The following is a 25,980-nucleotide window of genomic DNA, read 5'->3' on the forward strand; positions in this document are numbered from 1 at the left end:
ACAGTCAAGAAATGTGTATTGGAAAATAACTAAATCAGGAAAAACAAATTCAATTGTTTTCGAAGTTTAATTTTCATATTTTCCTTCTTTTCCGGAAATATCTTTTGGGAGCTCTATACATTTAAAGCAACTTCATGAAATATATATATATATATATTATATAACATATATATATATATATATATATATATATATATATATATATATATATATATATATATATATATATATATATATATATATATATATATATATATATATATATATATATATATATATGTTATATATCATCATATAGTATACATTAGTGTCAAACTTTCACCAGTTGAATTTTAGACTCTTAATTTTTTGTAAATTCAATACGATGTATGCATTTATACATTAATGATTGTAAATTTTCTCTAACTATCCCTTAAATAGTGTGTCCCTTAAAGGAAGTACTACTGTGTGTGTGTGTATATATATACACATGGTGTTTCTGATCACTTGGGCAAAACTTTAAAGAGTGATAGTACGTATCAGGACAAACAATATAATGGCAAAATTAAGGGTCTCAAACGTCGTCGGAAGGAGATAGGCACTGTTAAAGTTTAGGGTCCAAAATTTCAAATGATCATAAAAAACGCAAAAATTGGTCGATTCGTTTGCGGTTTTCGCTAAAATTATTCTTTTTACCTGTATACTCTTGAAAATAATTTTTGAAGATGTAGTTTAAAAAATGCCGATAGGAGACGCTTTAGACTTTGGAGTAACGAACAACTATTTTTTACCGCCATTTTTGAATCGTATTAGATTTTTTCTTATGCTTGGACTTAAACTTAAATTTTCAGCCCAAAATCAGAATCATTGGGTGTGATTAAGTTGCGCAAACTGAACTGTGATCAGAAGTTGAAATACTCTGTCACAAAAAAAAAACAACAAAAAAAAACAGAAAGAAACGAGTGATCTTTACGATATTTAAAATGGATGTGGCCTATAACAAGATAAGGAAATGATTACAAATTCAGAACAGAAAATTGTTTTATTAAGAAGTTATGACACAATAAAGGTTACAAAACCGTAAGTTGTATAGCCTCTTTTAACAGCTATACAAGACGAAACACGGCGTGATATGGAGTAAAATAGGTGGCCTATGACCACTGAGACTAAATCAGGATTCATCTTTGAAGATAATATGCCTTTTGCCTGTCACAACCCAGCTAATCATGTGCAGTGAAATTCCAATCGACGAAAATCCAATCCATTGCAATGGACGCCAGTTCGAGATACCAGCGTCTTTCAGTCTACTCAGGATAGTTTTTCTTGATACCGGTTTCTTGGAAGATGTTAAACGGCATGAAACTAATGTTAACGACCTAGTTGATAAGGTACTGGCCGCTCTTATGATGTGCGATCTTCGCGCTCATTTCTGTTTCTAGAATGCCTTAACCGACCGCAATGGAGTGATTCATTTATTTTTACCTGCACTAAGCTACTACCATATTGCTCCGACCAAGGTGGCAGCAAATACGCTCGTACAACAAACCTACTTCTCTGAGACCTACTGTACATCCCTTTAAAAAGTCCAACAATTGTTCGTATACCTCTAAAAGGTCGTCCTAGTCACAATAGCATCCTTGCGACTCGACAGTTTCGTTTAAAATGCCCTTTTACACAAAATTTCACACTTTCAATCGTAACTATCTGCGCATCTTGTATGCGCATAGCGCGCTTACCTTTTCGTCATTGGCGACGAAATTTAAATCATCTCTTACCAAACCACATTCCTGTCAAGTTTGTTGGTTGCAGCGCAATTTATTCTTGATGCATACATTTGTCTTGTGACAAAGTGTATTTTAACCTTTGAAAACAGTTCAGTTTTCGCTACTTAATCACTCCCAACAATTCAGATTTTGAGCTCAGAATTTAAGTTTATGTCCAAGCATTAGAAAACATTTACTGAGATTCGAAAATAGCGGTAAAAAATAGTTCTTCGTTACACCAAAGTCTAAAGCGCCCTCTATCGGCTTTTTTTAAACTACATCTTCAAAGTTTATCTTCAAGAAAATACTGATAAAAAGAATAATTTTAGCGAAAACAGCAAACGAGTCGATCATTTTTCCGTTTTTTATGATCATTTGAAACTTTGGACCCTAAACTTTAATGGCGTCTATTTCCTTCGGAAGACGATTGGACCCTTATTTTTGCCATCATATTGTTTGTCCAGATGTGTACTATCCCCCTTAAAGTTTTGCCCAAGAGTTCAGAAACACCCTGTATATACAGTTGACTCTCTGTTTAACGACTTTCAGGGGACCACAAAAATCGTCCTTAAGTAGAATGCGTATTTAAATAGATTGCTTTTAGAACTACAATGGTTCATCCGGGACCGTGAAAAGTCGTCTTTAAATAGAGAAAATCGTTGAATAGAGTGTCGTTAAACCGAGAACCAACTGTGTATATATAAAACAAAGAATATACTGTTCCGTTTTAACCTGCAAGACCATTATTTTCGCAACCGTTAGTCGTAGATGCATACTTTCAATTGCAAAAATGTTCAAAATCAGATGCAAGGTTAAGATATTGAAAGTTTGAAGCAAAAATTAAATGAGTCAACAAATACAAAATTTAACTTTTTATACGAACTCTAGGTCCCCTACTTGATAGTTAGGGAAATAATCTCCTTTTAAAAATAATTCAAACACAAAAAGTTTGAAATACAATCAAACACAAAAAGTTTTAGTACAATCAATATTCACCGATATATGAAGCGCAGCGTTTTGTGACTTACACCACTTTACACTCGCCGTCAATAACACCTTTTGGGGGGAAATATAGCGGTTAACAAGTGTTTAAAATTATATGTGTGCATAGAGTGTGGTTTTTCAAATCGTTCGAGGTTTTGTTGTGTGTTTTTGCGTATCACGGCATAACATTTGTATTTATTTTTGAATAGCAATGAAAAATATAAATACCTTGTTATTCTCATTTTGACGACCTGCCATTCTTCTTAAAGTGCGATAAGTTCCAATCTCATCTTATGTACGGAAATCTTTGAATTGGAATATCTCCTTGAGTTTTGGTCGCACAAATGTCAAGTTTTTTGTGTCAGTAATAACTTTCAGTGAAGATTATTTCTCTAAATATAAGTTAGGAGAGTTATTGCCTGTATAAAAAATTAATTTTTTTATATTTTGACTCATTTTTATTTTTGCTTCAAACTTTCAACACCTAAACTCTGCATCTGATTTTGAACATTTTTGCAATTGAAAGTACAGTAGACCCTCATTTTACACGGGTTTATTTTACGCGATTTCGATTGTGCGCCGTTTAACATTTGACACCTTTATTTTATTTTACGCGAATGAGTTTCGGTTTTATGTGGATGCGGCAATGCCAAAAGATAGCCCTCTTTCACAAATTTTTCCCCTCTTTCAAAATGCAAACTCCTAAAGATTGCAGATTACACGTAATAAACTGCATTTTGACGTGCTAATAATTAGGACTCGACCGATGCATCGGCCTGGCCGATGCATCGGCGCCGATGGTTCAACAATTTAGCCATCGGCATCGGCATCGGCGGCCGATGCAAACTTGCAGGAAACATCGGCCCATCGGCCTTAAAATACACCGAAAAGCCGATGGAATTGGCCGATGTTTTTGAAAAAAAAAAAGGACCTTTGCTGTTTTACTTTGTAATACAAAGTAAAGGAGTTATTGTGCCCCTCCTCCCACTCCCTGAATTTCTGAAATTAAACTGTATTCGTACTTCTGAGTTGTTTAAAACTATCACCATTCATAAAATTTGAGATTTTGTTTTCAAACTTTATCTATTGTTTAGGAAGAATTTAGAGCATTAATGTAAGAAATTGATTAAAGACGTTTTGGATGGTGACATAATTCCGAAATCAAAGAGACTTTTGAATTTTTTCTTCAGAAGTGCTGAAGTAGATTCAGAAACTCTTCCGAGGCGTTGGCGGTAGCGATTCTGTACTAAAAAAATAAGGCTGAAGTTGCGGCCGAAGTGTGAGTAGCTCCAAAATATGAGGGTGACCCCTCCCTCCCGCCCAACCCTTTCTCGTCGTTTCAAACATTTCTTAAATATTTATCGATTTTTACTTTCTTCTATATCTAATATATGGAAGAAAGTATTGGATTCGTGCAAATTTTCGAATATCGAATTTTGACGGATTCGAACGTTTTGAGGTGTGCTGAGTCCATTTCGACCATTTTTGGAAAATGTCTGTCTGTGTGTGTGTGTGTGTGTATGTGTGTGTGTGTGTGTCACGTCTGTGTGTGACCAGTTTTTTGTGGCCGCTCTACAACAAAAACTACCGCATGAAATCGAACGAAATTTAGTACACATATGTGCCCCTATGTGAACTTGTGCCCATTAGTTTTTGTCGCGAATTCCTCCAAGGGGGGTGGAGCAATGGGACGTTTTTCGAGTTACGCGTGCTTGCTATTCCTCAGGAAGTAACTGGCGGAATCAAACAAAATTTGGTCCATATATTGGTATTAACAGGAACAGGTGCTGATTCAATTTTGGTGTCAATAACTCAAACGGGGGTTGAGCTATAGAACGTTTTTTGTCGTCAATTGTGACTGCTGTATCTCAAGAAATAATGAACGGAATGAAAGAAAAATTTATCGGCAAGTAACCCTTAGTGGGTATAAGAACTGATTTATTTTTTTGTCAACAGCTAAAAAGGGGGGTAGCGCAATCACCCGTTCTTTTTTTCCATTTTGAGTGCCCTATCTCAAGAAGTAATGCTACGTTCTGGTTGAAATTTGGAATATATGTGAATCCATATGTAAACAGGCTTTGGTTCAATTTGGACGCCGATCGCTCCAAGAGGTGTTGATTTTTTTTTTTTTTGCGAATAAAAATATTTTTATTAATGCAACAATAAGAAAGATAAATCGTAATAGATTGTCGTCTGCGTATTTCTCGTGATTTTAATTGTATGGAAATGATAGGAAATATTATCTCAATGATTTAAATTTTTAACTGTTGCCATCTTATGTTTGTTAACAAATAAAATATTTGTAATTAATTCAAGCAAGGCTTTTAAAATAACTTCCAATTTTCGCTCTTTGCTTTGCTTTTGCAATAATTCAGACATTGGGATAGTCGTCAAGTTTTTGCATGTGTAATTTTGTTTTTGTTGGGAATATTGCTTCCTCGTCAAGCATGGGGAGGGACCAGAAGAAAAAAAAAGAAAAATATAGAAGAAAGTTTCGTGATGGCCACAACATACTAGTTTATTTTGGTCAAGAAATGTCATTTTGCGTATTTCTCATACTTGTTGCACCTATATTTCGTAATGCGCCATCTTTTTTGCATCATTAATAGCGATCGATTTTTTTTCTACTGTAAGTAACTATTTTTATTTATTTATATAAAATCAATGAATAAGTTAATTTTCGTTTTTTATAGAAAAGTTTTAAGGATTTTCTATTATGCAATTTTTTAAATTTCAGAAAATTATTGTAAAATTGAAAAATTTTATTTGAACTTGTTTCTAAAGCTTCATAAAAAATTAAACAATCAAATTGTTCAATATTATGTGCACAAACATCAGATCAAGTAGTATTTTTCAGCAAAATTTATGTCACTGTTATAGCTTTTAAGAAAAATGCAAACTTTTCTCTTCATAAATTTTAAATAAGTATAAAAATATTTCTATTATGATTTAATATTGTAATTTATCTGTTACCCTTTTAATTTGATGACTAAAAAATGCGCCACTCTTTCCACTTTAATTGCGTAATTTGTTGACGGTTTCATGGTTTCATTCTTAATTTTTTTTTTCTGAATGATTAAACAACGTAATTTAATATTTTTTAACTATGTTTAGTGTACTTAAATCCATACATTATTACATTGTTACTGAAATCTTAGTTATATATGTTCAATTAAAAAAAATAAATAAAAAAATCAATTGGTTATTAAACAGTCTCTTTGCTTTTCTTCCTCTTTTTTTTTTCTTTCGTTCTTTTTTTTTTGGGGGGGGGGGCTGTTGTTCTTTCTCTTTCATCATACAGCAGTCAAAAAAGGAGAAGCATAACTACACCCTATACAGATTGTACGTTGTACGATCCAAAAGTTCGGGGACAAGCTGTATAAAACCTTATCCAGAATAGTTCACATTACCGAAGCACATCCACCTTCAAAAGGTCACCTTGAGGGACTATGTACTTCGGTCAGTGTTAATATAACTTTTGGAATCACTCCTGGAAGCCATTTTTCGCTACCTTCTATGATTCAGCTTTATCTTCTCTGACGGAAGAAAGCGGCGTCCATGCAAATGTTTTTTTTTTTTTTTTTGCTGGGAACAAGTAAAAGTCACACGGAGATAAGTCCGACGAAACGTTATGTTATTTGTTTGTCATATCAGAGTATTGACCAATCGAACCGTGCATTCTGAACATGAAAGTCGCCTTCTTCCCCGCGATGAAGTTAAAGCAGCAGGGCAAGAGGCCTTACAGGAGGTTGCGAAAAATGTCTTCCAGGAGTGCTTCTAAAAGCTATATGAACGTTGGCAGTAATGTATAGTCGTTTAAGGTGACTATTTTGTAGATAGATATGCTTCGGTAATGTGACCTATTCAGGGTAAGGATTTATGCAAATTGTCTTCGAACTTTTAGATCATAATACGTACGATTGAGTTTTCAACTTACTATTTCATAAAGTTTTTGAGTGACGCAAGTTAACGCGCATGAAGACATCACAAGAGAATTTGCGATAATTAACTGAGGAGGTGTTCTAAATGGATATTTCGGTCATATGTTCGGTCTATATGTTCTTAGGTACATATGCGTGTAGAGATGTGCCGAAAAAACTTGTGAAGTTTAAATTGCGTGATCGTAAAATAGAAATTTATGTCAAAATCTGATTTTTTTTTTGTGATTACGATTCTTTATTCGTAGAAAGGAAGTAAAATGAAATGAGTCAATGATCCTTTAAATCCCTGATAATTTTATCAATTATTTATTTATTTATTTATTTATTTTATTTTTTTTTTATTTTTTTTTTTTGCCATCGGCCAACGGCATCGGCCATCGGCAATCGGCCATTTGGAGGAAAACAATCGGCCATCGGCCCTCTTTGAACAATCGGCCAACAATCGGCATCGGCCCATCGGCCAAAATATGCCATCGGTCGAGCCCTACTAATAATCGAACTTGGCTTGAGACATTTTATGCGACTGGTTCTAGAGTTCTTTCCAGAAGTAAAGTTATTAAACTTACACAGCTCAGAACTCACTGGAAGAAAAGCTTTTAAGAGTGAGAAAGGAAGCCAAAACCAACGAGGATACCGACATCGGTGACACACTACCAAAAACGGTCACACTGAAAATTTTGAGTCATTTTTAGACAATAGAAATGATCTTTCTGGTTGGTTAATGAAGGAAGATTCTATCATGGAAATGACGCAAGTGATCATGGATGCGTCAATGCTCTGCAAAGAATTACAGAGAAAAATTCTTAATGACAGCCAAAAGACTATAATAGCCAGCTCCTCTTTACAAACAAAACACGAAATTAATTTGTTTTCTTTATGCATGTTGTACATAAAAATCGATATGAGTACACATTAAACTTATTATACAATTAGTCATCACCAGAATGAAATTTTTTTTTTTTAATCTACGGAACCTAACCCCTATTTTAACACTATTATTAGGTCTCAATTTACGCGGTTTCGATTTAAGCGGCATTTTTATGGAACGTAACCCCCGCGTAAAACGAGGGTCTACTGTATACAACTAGGACTAACGGTTGCGAAAATAAAGGTCTTGCAGGTTAAAACGGAACACCCTGTATATATACAGCGTTACCACGAGGGGTCGGCTTGCCCCGGATGTCAGCCGTAGTGGGGGTTGACAACCAAAGCGTAATTGCAAGTTTTCGAAAAATATTAATATTTCAATTTAGAAAATCTCTCCCAATATTTTAATTCATGTTTCCTCTATCAAACGCAATTATATCTTTAAGGGTGGGGGTGGGGGGACTTGCGCTGGGAGCCATCGTCTGGATGGGAGCTGATACCGAATTGGATTTAAGTGTTTCAAAAATGTTCACATTTCAGTTCTGAAATTTTTCCCCAACATTTCAGATTTCCCATCTATCAGAGTATCATCACTACGGGAAAGAGAAGGGCGTTTGCGCCGGCTGACATCCTTCTGGGTGGGGGGAGGGAGGTCACACCCAAACTACATTTAAGAATTTCTGAAAATATAAATACAGATCTCAATAAGTATTTTAAATAAAATTAAATTTCCCCTTGCCAAGAGAAAAAAAGAAATTTAACACACATCAGCATAAAAAGAAAATTAAAAATATCCTTCTCTTTTTCTTATTTTGTTCAATTTATTTTCCTTTAGACATGTTTTCATGTTTACATACAACATTTCTTTCTTTTTTTTTGCGTTTGTAGGTGGGGGGGGGGGAGTGACAACACCACAAATTACCGCTCCGAGTGTCATCTATGCTAGGTACGCCACTGAAATCTACATATAGATATAGATATATAGTAAAGTTATTCCCCAAAATATTGGGTTTCTTGTAGTAAAAAAATTACAAATTTAAGGTATAGTGTAGTTACAAACCACTTTCAAAAAATGATAATAAATGTCTGCTTTCAAAATTATTGCTGAATAAGCAATCTCAACTGACTTTTTGCTGTCTGACAAAATCAATCAACTATGACATCTACATTTATAAAAAGGTGCGCCCCTATCCCCCAAAATATTTTCTCCTCTTACAGCACCATATATAAAAAAAGAAACAGGCTTAAATTCAACTCAGAGACGCAATGAATTGTAAAATTTTATTCAATTTCTGCTTTAATATTTAATGTTCTAAACAAAAGAAGTCTTCAAAAGTATTTTTCACAACGCACTATAATATTATATTTAAGGATTTTCAGATATCATACATTTTCCATCTCTTTCTAATTTAGAACTTAAATTAACTCATTTTGAAGACACCTGTGCAAAAATGCGCTCATCCGTCAAAGTATTGGAACAGTACATGTTTCCTTAAATAGAAATAAATCACTGAAACATTCCAAAACTAAAATTTATACTTAAACAATCAGAATGTGAAGTACGTTAAGAGTAGAGATGAAAACAGTGGGAAAAAACCGGAAAATTTCGGGGAAAAAAACTTTTTTTCTCGAAAGGGTTTATTTCCGATCCGAAAAATTGAAAAATAAATTTTTTCAACTTTTCAGGAAGTTTTAATTGAGATTTTCAGTTTAAAGTGATTAGAAATTTCTCATACTTAAATTCTTATGCAATTTCCTCCCCCACCGTGTATGTCAAAATTCTATCTAACTTTGAGAAGTCAAGTTGTTGTATGATAATACTATAATTTAGATCGAAAAACATTTAAGACCTTTTGCAAAAAAAAAAAAAATGAAACCAATATCCTTAGGGAAGAATTTATTTTAATTCTTCATAAAAGAAATAAAACAAGCATAACTTTAATAACAGAACTATGTTTTTCTGCTGACTGTGCGAACCAAATGTATAGGGTACGGCAAGACAAAAATAGGGCAAGTAATTTTCCATGTAACTTTATTAGAAATAAATGAATTAACAAAACACAAAAAAAATAATAATATCAGAAGACCTCTAGTAATCATTAAATTAATTGGCTTCAAACAGGCCGCCTTTTGAAGTGATGCAACTGCTTATTGAAATTTTCATTCAAGGGCTGCAAGTCCTTTACTTAATCCTATTCCCTTTAAAGCAATTGGTTTAGAGAGTCCAAACTTATGCGTAGTTTAGGGTAGATCTTTGACTCTAAAACAGGCCATACAGTGTAATAAATGGGATTGAGGTCTAGCGGGTAGAGTGCCCACTCTAAAGAGGATATCATGTCAAATACAATGCGCCTTGCACCACTCTTGTCTTTTTGGCCGTATGAATTGGTGTGGAGTCAAATTGAAATGTCCAGTCTACATTGCTGTGCTGACGTGCTCTTAGGTCCACAGAAGTACAACAGCTTCCAAAATGCCCTCCTGGTACGTTTTTTAATTCATTTTATGGCCCTTATCCACAAAAAAAAAATTTTTTTTGTTTGTGATGATTTCCATAACAGACCTAGCCTGACTTCGGATTTTGGCGATCTTTACTATTTTCTAAGGTGCTTGGTGTGTCTACAGACCAAACGCTATCATTTTGGGGGTTATGAGTTGGTTGAACGGTAAATCAGTGAAAAGTGTCTCTTCCAGCGTGAATTTGCGGTCCGTCTCAAACGTTTCTGGCATCTTTGGAGTCACACGAATGCCTGAACTTTTTGGAACTTGTAAAACTTTTGTTTGAGCTGTTTTTGCCCTTAGCCTCACTTATCGGTCACAAATTCCTAATCTTACGAAGACTTCTCTCGTGGAAACTCAAGGATTTCATTGAACTCACTTTTGGATGACCTGACGATTAACTGAAATGTTCACTGTTTGTTTTTGTATACTTCCTGGAGATCGACTATCATTTCCAAGCCACTTGAAGCTGCATACTGCATCAAATACTGTTTGCCGAGGCACAACAAGCAAAAGAACTGTCGTTCTACTTGGTTAGACAACTTTTAAATAGCATATGTTTTGCTTTTAATCGTAGAAAAACCGAAAAACAATACACAAACTAGGAGATACATTATTAATCATTTTATAATAAAGTGAGAAACAAAAATAAATAAGATACTTATTAGACTAAAATTACTTTACTTCCATTCGATGATGCAATCTTTGTCCGAGTTTTATTTATTTATTTATTTTGCCACACCCTGTATACTGCCGTGCTAAGCAAAAAATTGGATTCTGCAGTTGAGCTCAAGCAGAGATATTGTGTTTCCAAGTTTGGCTTTTCCATAGATTTGATTCAGATGTTTTGTTTTTTTTCCCCTCAGAAATTTTACAAAAATAGTTTTTGGTCAAATGACCCTAAAACGTTTTATTTATTAAGTTTAATACGAAACAGAGAAAAAAACATGTTTATAATAACTCGGTTTTGTTCAAGACTGCAGGTATGATTACTTTTACTACTGTGCTTAGCACGGTCGTATGAATAGATTGAAACTCCAGTTTAAGTTTTGGTTCAGTTTTAGAAAAGAAACCATTACACAGTTTTAGTTTTGGGTTTCTGTTGGAAAGAAAAAGAAAAACAAATTTAATTTTGATTCCGACTTAGACTGGATTAGGAAAAGTAAAATCTCAGTAGCTTTCATTTTCAGACAGTAAAGTTACATTGTAAGGAAGGGGAATACTTATTTTTCTTTCAAACTACGTATATCAATCATGCTTGAAATTCAAAAATTACAATTATTATTTCAAGTTTCAAAGGCAATCTAAAATAGAAAACGTAATTGTTATGATTAGACACACCTTACCCAATATTATTGGTTGAACGAGGACTTGACTTATTCCTGGTGTTAGACCAAGAAAGCTCTCAGTTATAAAACAAATTTAACTTACCTTTATGTGTATTTCTGTCAAGCAGAAAAAGAAGATGTGTGGATTGCATGTATGTTTTAATGTTTAAACCTTTATATGTCTCAAGAAACAGAGTTATTAAAAACCAGTATTTTTATTCATAAAAAAAATCAATTTTTCCATTTTTTCCCCTTTTTCCCGAAAAAGACCGGTAAAAACCCGTTTTTTTTCCACGATTTCAAAATTTCCGGAAGTTTTACATGTCTAGTTAAGAGAAATAACACAAAAAGAAAAAAATTAACGTAGTAATGTAATTTCAAGAGAGGAAATTGCGGAAATTAATATGAACGCGTGGGTTTTAAAAATAAAATGTTGTTTTGTTTTCCACGCAGTGCAAAACATACGAGTTCGCAGAATACCTGAAATAAATGAGGATGAATAAATTGGCAAATGCTTCGCTGAAGTACTATCTTATTGCAACAAATTTCGTGGAACAGTGGTTTAGCTTTTTAAACTGCAAAGCTGTTTCGTATTTAATACTTTTTGGCTTTTAAATACTGTGAGATTTTTTTTTTTGTAATGCTACCGTAAAATGTGTCTTCTTCAGTTGGAGCAGATTGCATGTTTTCTGTAGAGACATGTATCTTTAGGGGAATGTGGGGCAAGTGAAATAGTTAAGAGAACTTACTTTTCTTAAGTGAACAAATTGGGAATTTGTTCTGAAAATTACACAAAGAAAGAACAATGTTTCAAATAAAATTTGCGTTGAAACATTATTTTTAAAATTTGGCCCAAAACTTGTACTTTCAAAAAAAAAGTGAACATTTTTCACTTTTTTCTTTTTTTTTTTTTTTTTCATGGAGCAAAGTGAAAAATAAAATTTTTTTAATGAAATATTTTCTCTTTCCTAATTGAAAATATTTTTATTTGAATGGATCAGTAAATAAAAGAATCTATGAAGAAGTTAATAGATAATGAAATTAATAGATGAATAAAATAATTAATAAATGAGAAAAAAAATAAGTGAATAAAGAAGAAAATAACTGAACTACTAAATGAAAGAATATAAGTAAATTAATTAATAAATGAATACGTTACCGACTCAATAAATAACTGATGGGGGATAAACCGCTGTCTGTGTGTGTGTGTTTCAGACAAGTGGCAGAGTGGCTTCACCTGAATGCACCTGCGCCCAATTAAAAAGAAAAAATGTATGTTCTATGCCTCAAAAGCAGTTTCTTACGTCCCTAGAGAGTAAACTACGATTTTTATTGCTGAACTATGACCACTTTATCCCTTAAGATGTGCCTTTTTTTTAATTACCTAGAAATAATCCGCAAGGAATATTCTGTGAGTGGAAGTTTCTGTAAAATTAGACTTTAGTATTGATCTCCAATGCCTCAACTGAATTTCGTGTCTGAGGTTTATTACTAGTTTTCTTCCAAAAATTCATCTCATCCTTTCTTTTCAGATGGATCACATGAGCCTGTGGAGATTGTGGACACTGCAGGCTCACACCCCTTCCCAGCCATGAGAGAGCTCAGCATTCGTTCCGGACGTGCATTTCTGCTCGTGTTTTCATTGGACGACGCGGGAACGCTGCGAGAAGCCCTCCGCATCTGGGAACACATAAGAAAAATTAGAGGTAGATTACTTTTATCATTAAACCCATGGATAGATCCTGGCGAATGGGTCGCGAAAATGGGGTCGTGGAGCATTTCTTATGAGGTCACAACAGTATTGCTACCTCTAAAATATTTCGTATTACAGTTTTGAAACGATTACATAAACAAAAACTAGCTTAGTTTCTATCTTTTGTTGCTTATGTTAAACGCTGTTAGTTTCATTAAGAAAAGAAGCTGTTTAAATTTTTGTCCAAAAAGTTGAAAATGAGTTCCTTTTGTAATGATAGTTAATTACATTTTGCGTATTTTGCCCAAATTTAAAAGTATTAATTTTCTCTCATTCGTATTCACTACAAATGTGTGACAAATAGGATTTTTTATATATATACTAGCTGCGTTGCCTGGCTTTGCACGGTCTACCTCAAAAGTAAAAAGAAAAATGTCAAGTGACGGGTGTTCAACAATTAGGCTTAAATAATAGATTGAAAAAAATACTCTAAATTTTTCCGTCAAAATAATGATTCCCAAATTTCGTTAATGGCAAATCTGAAAATCCCGAACAAATTAAACGTAACCCTCCATTAATACAACTAAAATCTTTGAATATCATCAGCTGGCAGTCCAGAAAAATAAATAAGAATGTTTGCAGTAAGTAATTGCCTTCGTGTTTTATTGTTCCATCTTTAATTTAAAATTCATTACTTATCGTGATAACTTATTCAGTAAGTTTGAATTAAAATTTTAGTTCTAACGTTCTCTGGATGGATCTTCTGATGTTATTTAACTTATTTAGTTGGTCGTTTTAAGAACACTAAATTTACCTAAGGGCTTTTCCTATTTATTGACGAACTATTTCAGATTAATGTCATTTTCTATCCAACTTTTAATGTTGTTAAGTTTGCTAGAAATGTATGTTTCATCTTTATATTCCTAGGGAAAGCAAACAAAAAGTGTAACATTTATGTCATGAACCTTTCGTTTTATGCTCTTGATCTTCCCACACAGATTATGTTAACATCTTGAAAAAAGTTACCTCTCACTTGTATATTCTGCAAACTTAATGTTGAAATAAGAAAATTAATAAAGTTAAATAAAAAATTAGGCTTTATGATAGTTTCTGCATATTTTGCTATATTTTCATCATTTAAAAATGAAAAGAATTTTGTTACTTTTTTTTTTGCTTCTTTACGATTATAATCAGAGAAAGAAAAAGATTAATAAACAGTTCTAGTTACCAAGGCGATATTTTGAGCCATCTGAAGCTCCGCTTTTTACTTTCTTCTATATCTAATATATAGAAGAAAGTATTGGATTCGTGCAAATTTTCGAATTTCGAATTTTGACGGATTCGAACGTTTTGAGGTGTGCTGAGTCCATTTCGACTATTTTTGGAAAATGTCTGTCTGTGTGTGTGTGTGTGTGTGTGTGTGTGTGTGTGTGTGTGTGTGTGTGTGTGTGTGTGTGTGTGTGTGTGTGTGTGTGTGTGTGTGTGTGTCACGTCTGTGTGTGACCAGTTTTTTGTGGCCGCTCTACAGCAAAAACTACCGCATGAAATCGAACGAAATTTGGTACATATATGTGCCCCTATGTAAACTTGTGCCCATTGGTTTTTGGCGCGAATTCGTCCAAGGGGGTGGAGCAATGGGACGTTTTTTGAGTTACGCGTGCTTGCTATTCCTCAGGAAGTAACTGGCGGAATCAAACAAAATTTGGTCCATATGTTGCCATTAACAGGAACAGGTGCTGATTCAATTTTGGTGTCAATAACTCAAACGGGGGTTGAGCTATAGAACGTTTTTTGTCGTCAATTGTGACTGCTGTATCTTAAGAAATAATGAACGGAATGAAAGAAAAATTTATCGGCAAGCAGCCCTTAGTGGGTATAAGAGCGGATTTTATGTTGTTGTCAAAAGCTGAAAAGGGGGTGGCGCAATCGAATGTTCTTTTTTTTCATTGTGAGTGCCATATCTCCAGAAGTAATGCTACGTTCTGGATGAAATTTGGAATAAATGTGAATCTATTTGTAAATAGGCGTTGTTTCAATTTTGGCGCCAATCGCTCCATGGGGGGCTGATTTTTTTTTTGTGTAAATAAAAATAGCTTTATAAATGCAACAATAAGAAATATAAATTGTAATACTGTCGTCTGCTTATTTCACGTGATTTTAATTTTTGGGAAATAATCGGAAATGTTATCGCAATGATTGAAAATTAATAACTGTTGCCATTTTATGTTTGTTAACAAATAAAACATCTAATTAATTCAAGCAAGGCTTTTAAAATAACTTTCAAGTCGTTCTTTGCTTTGCTTTTGTGTGAATTCAGGATTTTGGACGGTCGTTAAGTTTTTTTTTTTTTTTTGATTGCTGGGAATATTGCATTTTCTTCAAGCATAGGAATTGATCAGAATTCACAAGAAAGATATAGAAGAAAGTTTCGTGATGGCCACAACATACTAGTTTTCTTTTGGTTTCTCTCATTGGAAGATTTCCTTCGTTTGCAATGTAGTACTTTGTTTACATTGAGTCGCAGATGCCAAATTTGGCTGTTTTTGAAAAAATACGCCAACGCGACCCGGTTACCGTAATTCTACCTATGAATTTTTAGGAACTATTTATATAAAGTACAGAAGGGTGAAAATTATTAAAGTATAATTGTGATTTTTTTCAGTTTCTCTAGTTTTCACTTATGCTTGCAATAATTCATGAAGGATCATTTGTTTTGTTATTCTAATCATACTTCCACTCCTTTAGAGTAGTTTTGGGGACATTACTTCGTTAAATGTTGACATTTATAAAATACAGAAACATTTGATCTAAATTAATGAAATAGTTCGCATTGCATAAGCATGTGTTTGATTAACAATCGAATTTGAAATTGATTTAAAAACTGTCTGCTTGCTGTGCTAGTATTTTATATTCTTCCCATGGGTTGGCATCAGTATTACTTTATTCTTAAGGCAATTTTTTCGCAGCTTTAATTAGTTTATACTCGGCAGTTTTTTTTTTTTTTTTTGTTAAAGAACTATTGGTGATCATGATTTTTTCTAGAAAACAAGCTGCAATAAAATGTTTCATCCAAGAAAATCACTATACACAACAAGAAATCGATAAAAACTAAAAATTTTGCAATAATCTGTGTGTAGAATGAAAAACATCTTTGAATTTCAAACGTAAATATATAAATTCTTGAGTGGGAAACGCAGTAGAAAAGTAAGTTCATTGCAAAAACACAAATTAAAGTAATTAATATTGCCAAAACTAATAGAAAAACAACTGATATGAACTAAAAATATCTCCAGAAGAATGGAGTAAATTTATGTGATTCTTCTATTCGTAGAAAACTCATCTCAGTTGAACTAGGTGCTCGTGATCCTCGTAAAGAGGGCTAAAATCAAATTTGCTGTGGCAAAGAGACTTGCGTGGGCAAAAATTGTGCATAAGCTATTTACTAGTAATTGGAGCAAGATGAGAAATATTAATTTTCCTTTAATTGTTCAGTTAAATTCAAGTTAATCAGTCTTTTTCCTGAAATTAAATTTATTGCATACTGACTAAAGATTCAGAATTGTTTAAAAATGTGGCTAAAACTTTCTTTATGAGAATATTTCCCAATAAATTACATGACACTAAGGTACTTTTTACCTTTTAGGTATGTTTTTCTGATAAATCAATGCTTAAAATACAAAAAAATAGCAGCTAGTATGTCAGGAGAAGTACCAGTAAAGTATTTTCCCGAGTCGCATTATACAAACGGTTAAACACACCACTCAAGTTATGGATTGGAGCGTAATTTCCGCTCAGGATGCTGGTTGCTTAAGCATTGTAGAAGGCATGAGGACCGAATATCAGAAAGAAAAAGTGCTTGAACAAAGGAGGTTTTATAGTTAAAAGTTTGGTTGGAAATGGAAACTTCATATTCATGCATGATGGAGTTCTGTGTCTTGAAGCTTAATCTGTGAACAAAATTTTGAATGTAAAAAAAAAAACATAAAAACACTTCCATGGCATGGAAACAGTCCAAATATGAGCATAATAGAGAACATCTGAACTATTGTAAAAAAAAAACAAAATTAAAGAAATTGAACTTCACAAACAAAAATTGTCTCACAGAAAGACTCATTCAAATTTAGCACCATGACGAGGAAATACAAATTAATTGCAAGAAACTTATAAAAAGAATGTCAAGACGTCTCGAATCTTTATTAAAAAATAAGAGGATGCCTCCTCAATAATCAATGTATCAATGTTTTTTAAATAAAGTAATATTTCTTTGATATAACAAGGATTTACTATAAATTTCACAATTATTGTAATAATTTTCACACCTCTGTAAGTACCTTTTCATACACAATAAGATTTTTGTTTTGATCAATTTACTGAAATTTTAGGTTTGTATGATACGTTCGTTATACGTCATTTTGGGAAATTAATCTCTAAAAATATTTGAATAACATTTTTAATTATTGCTTCGAAGTAATGTTAAATAATGAAAGTGAATTGAACAGAAAGAGTAAGTGTGAATTAGTCAAAAAATGAATACATGTTGCAAGAAATGACAAAAAAAAAAAAAAGTCCCATCCTTTATAAAATGACCACCAAAGTACTGCACCGCAAACGGTCAACTTACACAGGTTTCACTGTATATCAATTTCAGGGGTATTTCTCGCGTTCTTTCGAATGGGACCTAATTCAAGAAAATCGGGTAATTATTTCGGGTAGAAAGAGCCATTTGATGCCATTTTCGGGTCCTAAAACTAAAATTTAAATGGTTCGGTAGTTTTTTGGCGTTCGAAAAACCACCATACGTTTCTTCTCGGATGCCCAAATACCTCCCTGCCAAATTTGGTCGAGATCCGACGTAAACCGTAGATTTGTATAGGGAACATACACATATATAAATAAACAACCTTACATTATATTATTTGTTTTATTTATAAAGGTACTAGCAAAAATACCCCGCGTTGCCTGGGTCAGTAATAATTGTGAGAAACAATCGCTACTTTCATTCGTTTTCTGTTTCAACTGAAAGTCCAAACACACCGCTTTGACGTGATTAAAAATCGAGCTTCTTCCTTACCCATAGGAGTAAAATAGCAATAGGGCATTTGTCGAATGTCCCGTGCGTAACGCTAAGTGTTTTATTTTTTCCAGCAAACCAAAGCCTTCAAAAAATAATGCTGTTGGGGAATAATACATGCTTTAATACAATATCAAAGCATAACAGTTAATCCCATATTTAATTAATAGTTACTTGAATAAAATAAAAAACTTAGCGTTATGCACGGGCCTTTTTTTGAGAATCGCCCAATAAGTATAAAAAACGAAATAATACTCAGTTAGAAACAAAAGCACGACATTTTAGCATATAAAAATTTGAAGAATTTCCAAAATATGAACTAACAAAGATCATTAAAAAAATCGTGCGCTTTATTTATTTAAAAAATAGTGCACACACACACACACACACACACACAAATCTGTACTATTTCCCTAAGTTTTCAAAATGTAGAGTTTCCGAATATTTAAGGACTTAAAATTCATGTTTGCTCCTGAGAAGCCTTGATTCAAAATTTTCGTTATAATTACTATTAATATTGCTGTTGTTAGGCAAAGAATTTTTGTAACAATGGGTTTAATATTTAATCATTTAATGGGGAAATTACATGACATTTACTATTTTCCATCATAACTTTTTTAACTAAGTTTTTTAGGAATAAATTATAGCCTATGTTGCTCCCTGATAATGTAGCTATCTATGGTGGAAAAAAATGATTAAAATCGGTCCAGTAATTTTCAAGATTACCACTGATACACACACAGAAGTAGCCATTTATGTATGTAGATGAGTATACAATTCCTTAGTAAGCAATAAATGTTATGCTTGCTCCAGAAAAGCCTTGATTCAAAATTTGCATTATGATTACTATTAATATTGCTGTTGTGAGGCAACGAATTTCGGTAACAATGGGTTTTATATTTAACTAGCTGCGTTGCCCGGTTTTGCTCGGTCTACCTTGAAAATAAAAATTGTGTCAAGTGACGTATATTCAACAATCAGGCGTAAAAAAAAATTTTTCCCTTCCAAACAATGACGACAGAGATTAAAATACTTTTAAGAAATTAAATCGGGAGAGATGGATTTAAAATGCGTAACCATGGAAACACGAAATAAAATAAGTTTAAGGTATTAAAATGCGAAAGAAAATGGTTCACAATTTGAATGGAATCGAGATTTCTTAAACTTGATTTAAAAAGGCTTGTAACTTTTTTTCCTTTCGAAATAAAAGCTTATTTTTTCGACCATAGGTCGAGTTAGATCTGGAGTAAAAAAGGTCGCTTTTTCCAATGGCGTCAAAAAGAGAGCTGTGGGACAATTCCTTCACTTTTTATTGATTTATTTAATGAAGAAAGTAGTGCTTAAATTTCAGCTAAGCCTAAAAAAATTCGAGCTGAAAACGCAAATAACTCCCGCCGTAATGAAGTTAGAGCATTGAAACAAATTGCGTAGAACGCGGAAAATTCTACCCTTTCTAACGATATGTATTATTAATATGTGCAAGTAATTTTTCACCCCCATATTTGAGAATGTATCTGAAAATTGGACGTTAATTGGAATAAAAAAAGAACTATTCATGAATTTTTATTCGAACTGGTCTGCAAACATTGGGCCTATTTCGTTGAAAGTCGTAGGTGTACGAAGACTTTTGGGAGCCACTGTACATACATACAGAAGTAGCCATTTATGTATATAGATGGACTTACACAATACACATATGGGATCACGAGTAGTTTATTTGGCCAAAAAGAGATCAAGACATACAAAATATTGAGAATCAGTGCTTTTACCCATCCTGAAACGCAGCAACATAATATTATTACAGACAGTGGTGGCGTATTTCTTTTTGAAGTCCGCAAAGTTAGCCACTAGTGAATATGTGCAACATAAAATTGCCAACGCATGCGTATCCAGATAGGAACAAAATCTGACCGTAAGGGCGTGAGGGATGTTTCCAATTGCTGTCATCAGAATTTGACTCCCAGAGGAAGTATTTTAGTAAAGAGAAAATTATCTTCTTAAATCGTAAAAAAACACCGTTAAGACCCGCCTATTACACCATTGCCACGTGACAGGTCTTGACCTTTCCATTGGTGCGATGTAGCATGGGAGATCATCGGCTATTAATGGTTTAATTACGTGATTTTACTGATATAAAGAACTTCTTGCCAAAAAAAGTGATAAATAGTATTCCAACTTTCATTGAACAATGCCGAGATGTCACATGTTAGTACAACAAAAAACTGTTTCATGTTAATAACCATGTTGGCGAAGTTATCCAGTGCTGTCTCTATCCGATCCGATCGAATTTTCTGAGCAGCGTTTCGAAGTTTATGCAGAGCATGCCTTAAGAATACTGCGTTTAATTGGAACATTCCGTTCCTCATGTCATGCCTGATAAAGCTAACGTACAATATATGACAAAATGGAAAAAAAAAGCAAAGTTCGTAGCACTTTCCCTTACTTGCCCATGGCAGTATAGTGATTGGTTTCCGTTCCAACCGTCCACTTTTCCATACTGACAGTATTTATATTCATTCTTACCAGGTGCGGATGCAGGTGCGGTTGCATTTGGTAGGTGCGGAACCTACCAAAGGTAAAATAAGAAATAACGTGAGCACGAATTGCAGATAACTGCAGACACGTGTTTCGGCGTTACATGAAACGCTTTTTTCAATGTAAAAGAAATGAGCTTATGGATGAAAAGACATCCGACAAAAGTCCGGCTTTTGAAAAAAGCGTTCCTTGTGACGCCGAAACACGTGTCTGCAGTAATCTGCAATTTGTGCTATTTGACATTATTATTTCTTATTTCACTTTTTATTCACAAAGGTGATATATGGTGTTTATTTACCCGACCACAAAACGACTAAAACTGCATTTTGTGAGCTTATGTTTCAAAAGTTTCCCCCCCAGACCTCCCATTCATGCCAAAAAAAGACACTTATGACCCCCCCCCCCCTACCTGCCGGAAATGACCCCCTCCAAAACCAGAATCTGGATCCGCCCTTGCTGCCAGAGGAGACTGTCTGAGGTGGGGAGGTCGCGGGTTCGAATCCCGGCTCGGGCATGGATGCACTTTCTATCTCCTGTCATTGTCCTTTCTTTGTGTAAATGTGTTGTCGTGTTGTGAATGGTTGCCCGCCCTTTAAACGAGTCCTTATAGCATGTGTGTACTGTGGAAGTCAGACTTCACACCAAATTACGGTACAGTTGGAAAAGTGCAGCAGTGCACCCCAAATTTCCAGACAAGCTGGCCCAAGACAACAACACCAACAACACGCACACAACTCATTTCGATTTTAATTTTGTAATATAATTATCTCTATATAATCGCTAACGTACCTACCAGTTCGGCAGAAATAGTTTATATAATACAGTGTCAAACATTTTATCTCTTTCCATGTTTCCGTTTTCTCATTACAAAATGGAAATTTTCAGAAGCTATTAATCTACTGAGTTTGAGAAAAGAAATTATTCTTTGATTCTCCTCTACGGAAAAAATCTAGGAAAACTGTCAACATGCCAAGTTTTCGAAGGCACGTTTCGAAATGTTCTAAAACATGCATATTTACTATCTTCGATGAATAAAAATTTTTGTTGTGATACTAAAATTTAATATTTTAGTGACAACCTTGAAATCCAAAACCAGAACTCAAATCCTAACTGCATTAAACCAATTGCCTGTTTTTGCATATGTATTCGATGTTTTCCATAAATGGTAAAAGCATCATAAATTTAAGACGCTTGTCTTATTGAGAGAAATGTTTTGGTTTCCAAGTTTAGCGCTTTTTTGCCTAAACAATCATGGATACATTAAACGTAATACGAGCTTGGCATGAAGTTATTCATTTTTACTTGTTTTCGCAGTTTGCTGTAAAAATATTCATGAATATGTAGTGCTACTGAAATATGTTTTTACGCAGTACATTTAATATCCCTTTTTCTTCTTTTTGTCGTTTATTTTTGCACTTACAATGATGTTTCTTTTAATATTCTGACACACAGTTGAAAAACGTCTACCCATATGTGTACTATGATTTTAATAAAAATATCAAAGATTTGTTATAAAAATGGTTCATGGTGGAAGATAAAAGCACCAAATACAAAAGTACCTTCTGTTTTTGAATTGAAACTTTCAATGCGAGGGCTTTGAATTTCTGATTGGCAAACTTTTTGTGGGACGGAAGTTGCCAAACACAATGAAAAATAATAGCAATAATTAAGTTAAAACGAGCTGATATGTGCATCAAGTGACTTCCTTTTACACCAATGTAATGTTATTTTCCTATTATTGCAATTTTGATGTGATTTTCTCTCTCTTACTCTCTAAATATCACCAACAATGGCCACATTGAAACCAGATTTTAAAAAAAAAATTTTTAAATCGCCAAATTTATCGCCAAGCTGGCGACAAGTTTAGTTAATATTTTTTTGTGTTTCGGACTGAGAAGATAAATTTACATACGCTTAAAGAACTTTTTTTCCCCTTATAGCACGTGCACAACCGTGCGGGTACAGATAGTATTCAAGTAAAATCAATACATTTTTTTCATCGAGAACTATTTTCTACAATGTTTTTTCGAAGCAAATCTATTTTTTATTTCGGGTACCGAGATACACACACCCTGTTGCACCTACAGGGAAATTTCAATATGCCTCAAATTTCCCTGTAGGTGTTAAGGTGTTTCGCCTTTGAACTGTTCATAACTAAATGCACTACTAAATCTACATTTTTTGTTTCCGGACCTATATGCCTTACATTTCTCTGTAGGTGCTAATGTGTTTCTCCTTTGAACTGTTCAAAACTAAATGAAAAATGGTTCGTACCTAAAAATCAAATATGAGAATGAAGGGTCCAAGCCAAGATACTTTAATAAAAAAACTTGTTCGAATATGGCAATTCTTTTAAAAGTTAGGACCATTAGACACACTTTTCTCCATCTCAATGCCCTACGTTCATTTTTTAATCGTTATTATTTTTAATAGTTATTCAAATACTTGACTCCTTTTCATCTTTTTTTTTTTGCTTCTTTCGTGTATTTATTTTTTGCTTTTTTCCTTTAAGGGAAAGTTATCCAAAAAGAAGAAAAATAAAATTAACAAGTAAAAGTAAAAATTTCTTTAGATTATATTTACTCTCAAACTTTCGACAATTGAGAACATTGCATAACCTACTAAATTATCTTGTTACACATTGGTTAACTACTACGAATAAAAGTTCGATGGGAGACAATTTTCCTCAGGGCTAACTTTTCAGCTGTAGTTTATGCCTCATTCTGTCACACTACAATTGTCTTCCTTCCATAGCAGCAAAAGCGCTTGATACCCCGCTCTCTAAAGACACAGATAGAGAGTTCACCGGTCCGAAAATCACTTTGTGAAACTCAGATAAAACTAAGCTTGCTGTTCGCGATAAACACAAGGGACGAATTAATAACGTAATATATTTTCAGTAATCTATTCAGTCTGGTTGAAAGAAATGCATGCGATGGTTATAAGCTTTAACATAGTAACCATTTGCACATTAGATGTTATTTTAAATTAAAAAATAAATCTTTCTGGTAAATTTGAAGTGATTGAAAAAAGTTGTGCAAACTATACTGTTTCATTAAAAATAGATGATAAATTTGTGTCACGTAAAATTAGGTAAATAAATGGAAAAATAAAATCTAGTATGGAAAAAGGTGGGGGGGGGGGGGTTTTCTTGATTAACTATAAAACTTAGTAATTTCTCTATTTTTTTAAATAAAAAGTTAAAATTTCCAAAGCAGTCAAAATTACGATCCTTCAAAAATTTGTTTAATTCTCAATGAGTGTGTGTGTGCAAAAAGGAAGGTGGGGCGATATCTAAAAGTCCCTAACGAGTTTATAGCCTAGAAATTCCGGGGAGTGTCTCCCCCCCCCCCACACACACACACACATTTTTTCTTGTAATTTCGAATTAGGTTTTTCATAAATTTATTTTTCCACTTGAACTTGACGTAAAATGTCTAGGAGTCAGAACAGGAGATATAAGCGTTTATAGTTTACAGAAACTCCTAGGCTAAACTCAATTTAAGCACTGAGCTACACAGCAAAAACTGCTATACGTGTTTGGGAGACTGACTTTAAAAACGACTTTTAAACCTTTCTTTCGATCGTTTTGAATTTTGTAAATGTTATGCTATGCTACGTAAAATAAACAACTACAATAGTTCGTACAGTTGGAAAAAAATAAAACACTATGTGCACACCAGGGTTTAAAAACATCGATATTTTCAAAAATATCGAAAATATCCGATATTTTGATATAAATCCGATATTTTTAATCAGTACAAACTCAATTCTTCAAAATAGTAAATGCATCTTCAAAACACTCTTTATTTTCTTATTTTGTTATCACAATATTGACTTAAAATTAAGGTTTCTTTTATTATTTATATCTAACATTTCATTTTCCATTTTAATCAATTATAATGGAATTAATTTAGCATTAGCTATTTTACTTATTTTTCTTCTGTTAGTTAGTTTTACACAGTTATATGATTGAGATTGAAAAATATGTATTAGTTGGTGCACAGTTATAAGACATTTTCTCTTTTTTACTGACCAACGTTAAATATTAAATTAAGCACTTTTAATCTGAATTAAAATTGTTACATTGCTAATACTTTTATTAATATAAATAAAATGGAATACTATATTACTTTGTTATATTAATGATGTATTAATACATAATAAAAATATAGCATATAACTTTTTGGTTATTTTCAAAAATAAATGAACAATATTACAATGATTAATATAATTTTTATATTAAAAATAAATATCGAAAATATCAGAATATCATATTTTCAAAATAAATATCGGATATATATCGTAATGTATATCGTGATAGATATCGACTGATATATATCGGCGAACTCTGGTGCACACATATAATTAACAACTTTGTCATCCGCTCTAGGGTCCATTAAGAAATGTAAATAACGAGCGTCACTAATTTCGATGAATATTGGTCGTGCTAGAGTCGATTTTTTTTTCTTTTTGCAATAGAATGGGGTCGTTTCCAAAATTTTAAAAGTATTTTTTTCGGAAAGAGCATGCTTAAAACATAGAATCTGAACATTTTTTAAATAATTTCTTTAAGTTTAATATTAAAAAAAAAAAAATACTTAAATTGGTGCTCTTTCATCGTTTAATGCTTCTGCCGATGACATCACAAATGATGAAATGCCATTCAGTGTTGCCATTCACGGTCCAAAATATTTAATTCGCATCTTTACTCACGTGTATTGGCAACGATATGGTTGGTAGCAAGCGTAGAGCGCAATTTTAATCCGCTGCTTGATTATCATAACGCGGAAACGTAGTAGAAAGATGCGCCAAATTGCATCATTTGTGACGTCATAAAGACCACGCCTTGTTTGAAAAATCGGATATTAAAAAAAATTAATTTAAAAAAACTGTTGGGAAAATAAAAGTATTTTCTGGGTTCATGTTTTTTTTTTTTTTTTTTTGGCTTATTATATCTATTTCAATGACTAAAAGTAGTTCTTTTGACTGAAGGAAACCACCCCATTGTTATGTTACTCTTCTGATTAATGTAAAAAAATGGAGAGAAAATTGGATCACATAAAAAGTTAGATTCCGTTTCTTTATTTTTTTTATTTGCAACTAGAAGTATGCATCTAAAACTAACGGTTGCGAAAATAGCGGTCATTCCGGTTAAACGTGGACAGGACGTAGCGCCTTTTTTTTTCCAAGCTATTTCTTTCTACCAACTCAAAGAATAAATGCACTGTAATTCTGATACGCATTTTATCTGAATGCTTTGCTCTTCACGAAATCTGCTCATGATCAAATTTACATAATCTATAAAGAACTTTGTGGGGAG

At 33.2% G+C, this 25,980-nt stretch overlaps 1 protein-coding gene across 1 annotated transcript in view; it reads left to right on the plus strand.

Moving 5' to 3' along the window:
• Positions 1–25,980, plus strand: part of LOC129224609 (ras-related protein Rap-1b-like) — a 143,620-nt gene that overhangs the window by 107,267 nt on the left and 10,373 nt on the right. The window contains exon 3 of the mRNA XM_054859094.1: positions 12,891–13,064. Coding sequence (XP_054715069.1) covers positions 12,891–13,064 — 174 coding nt within the window. The remainder of the gene's footprint in view (positions 1–12,890; positions 13,065–25,980) is intronic.

Source organism: Uloborus diversus, chromosome 6 (assembly GCF_026930045.1).
Source record: "Uloborus diversus isolate 005 chromosome 6, Udiv.v.3.1, whole genome shotgun sequence".
Taxonomy (NCBI): domain Eukaryota; kingdom Metazoa; phylum Arthropoda; class Arachnida; order Araneae; family Uloboridae; genus Uloborus; species Uloborus diversus.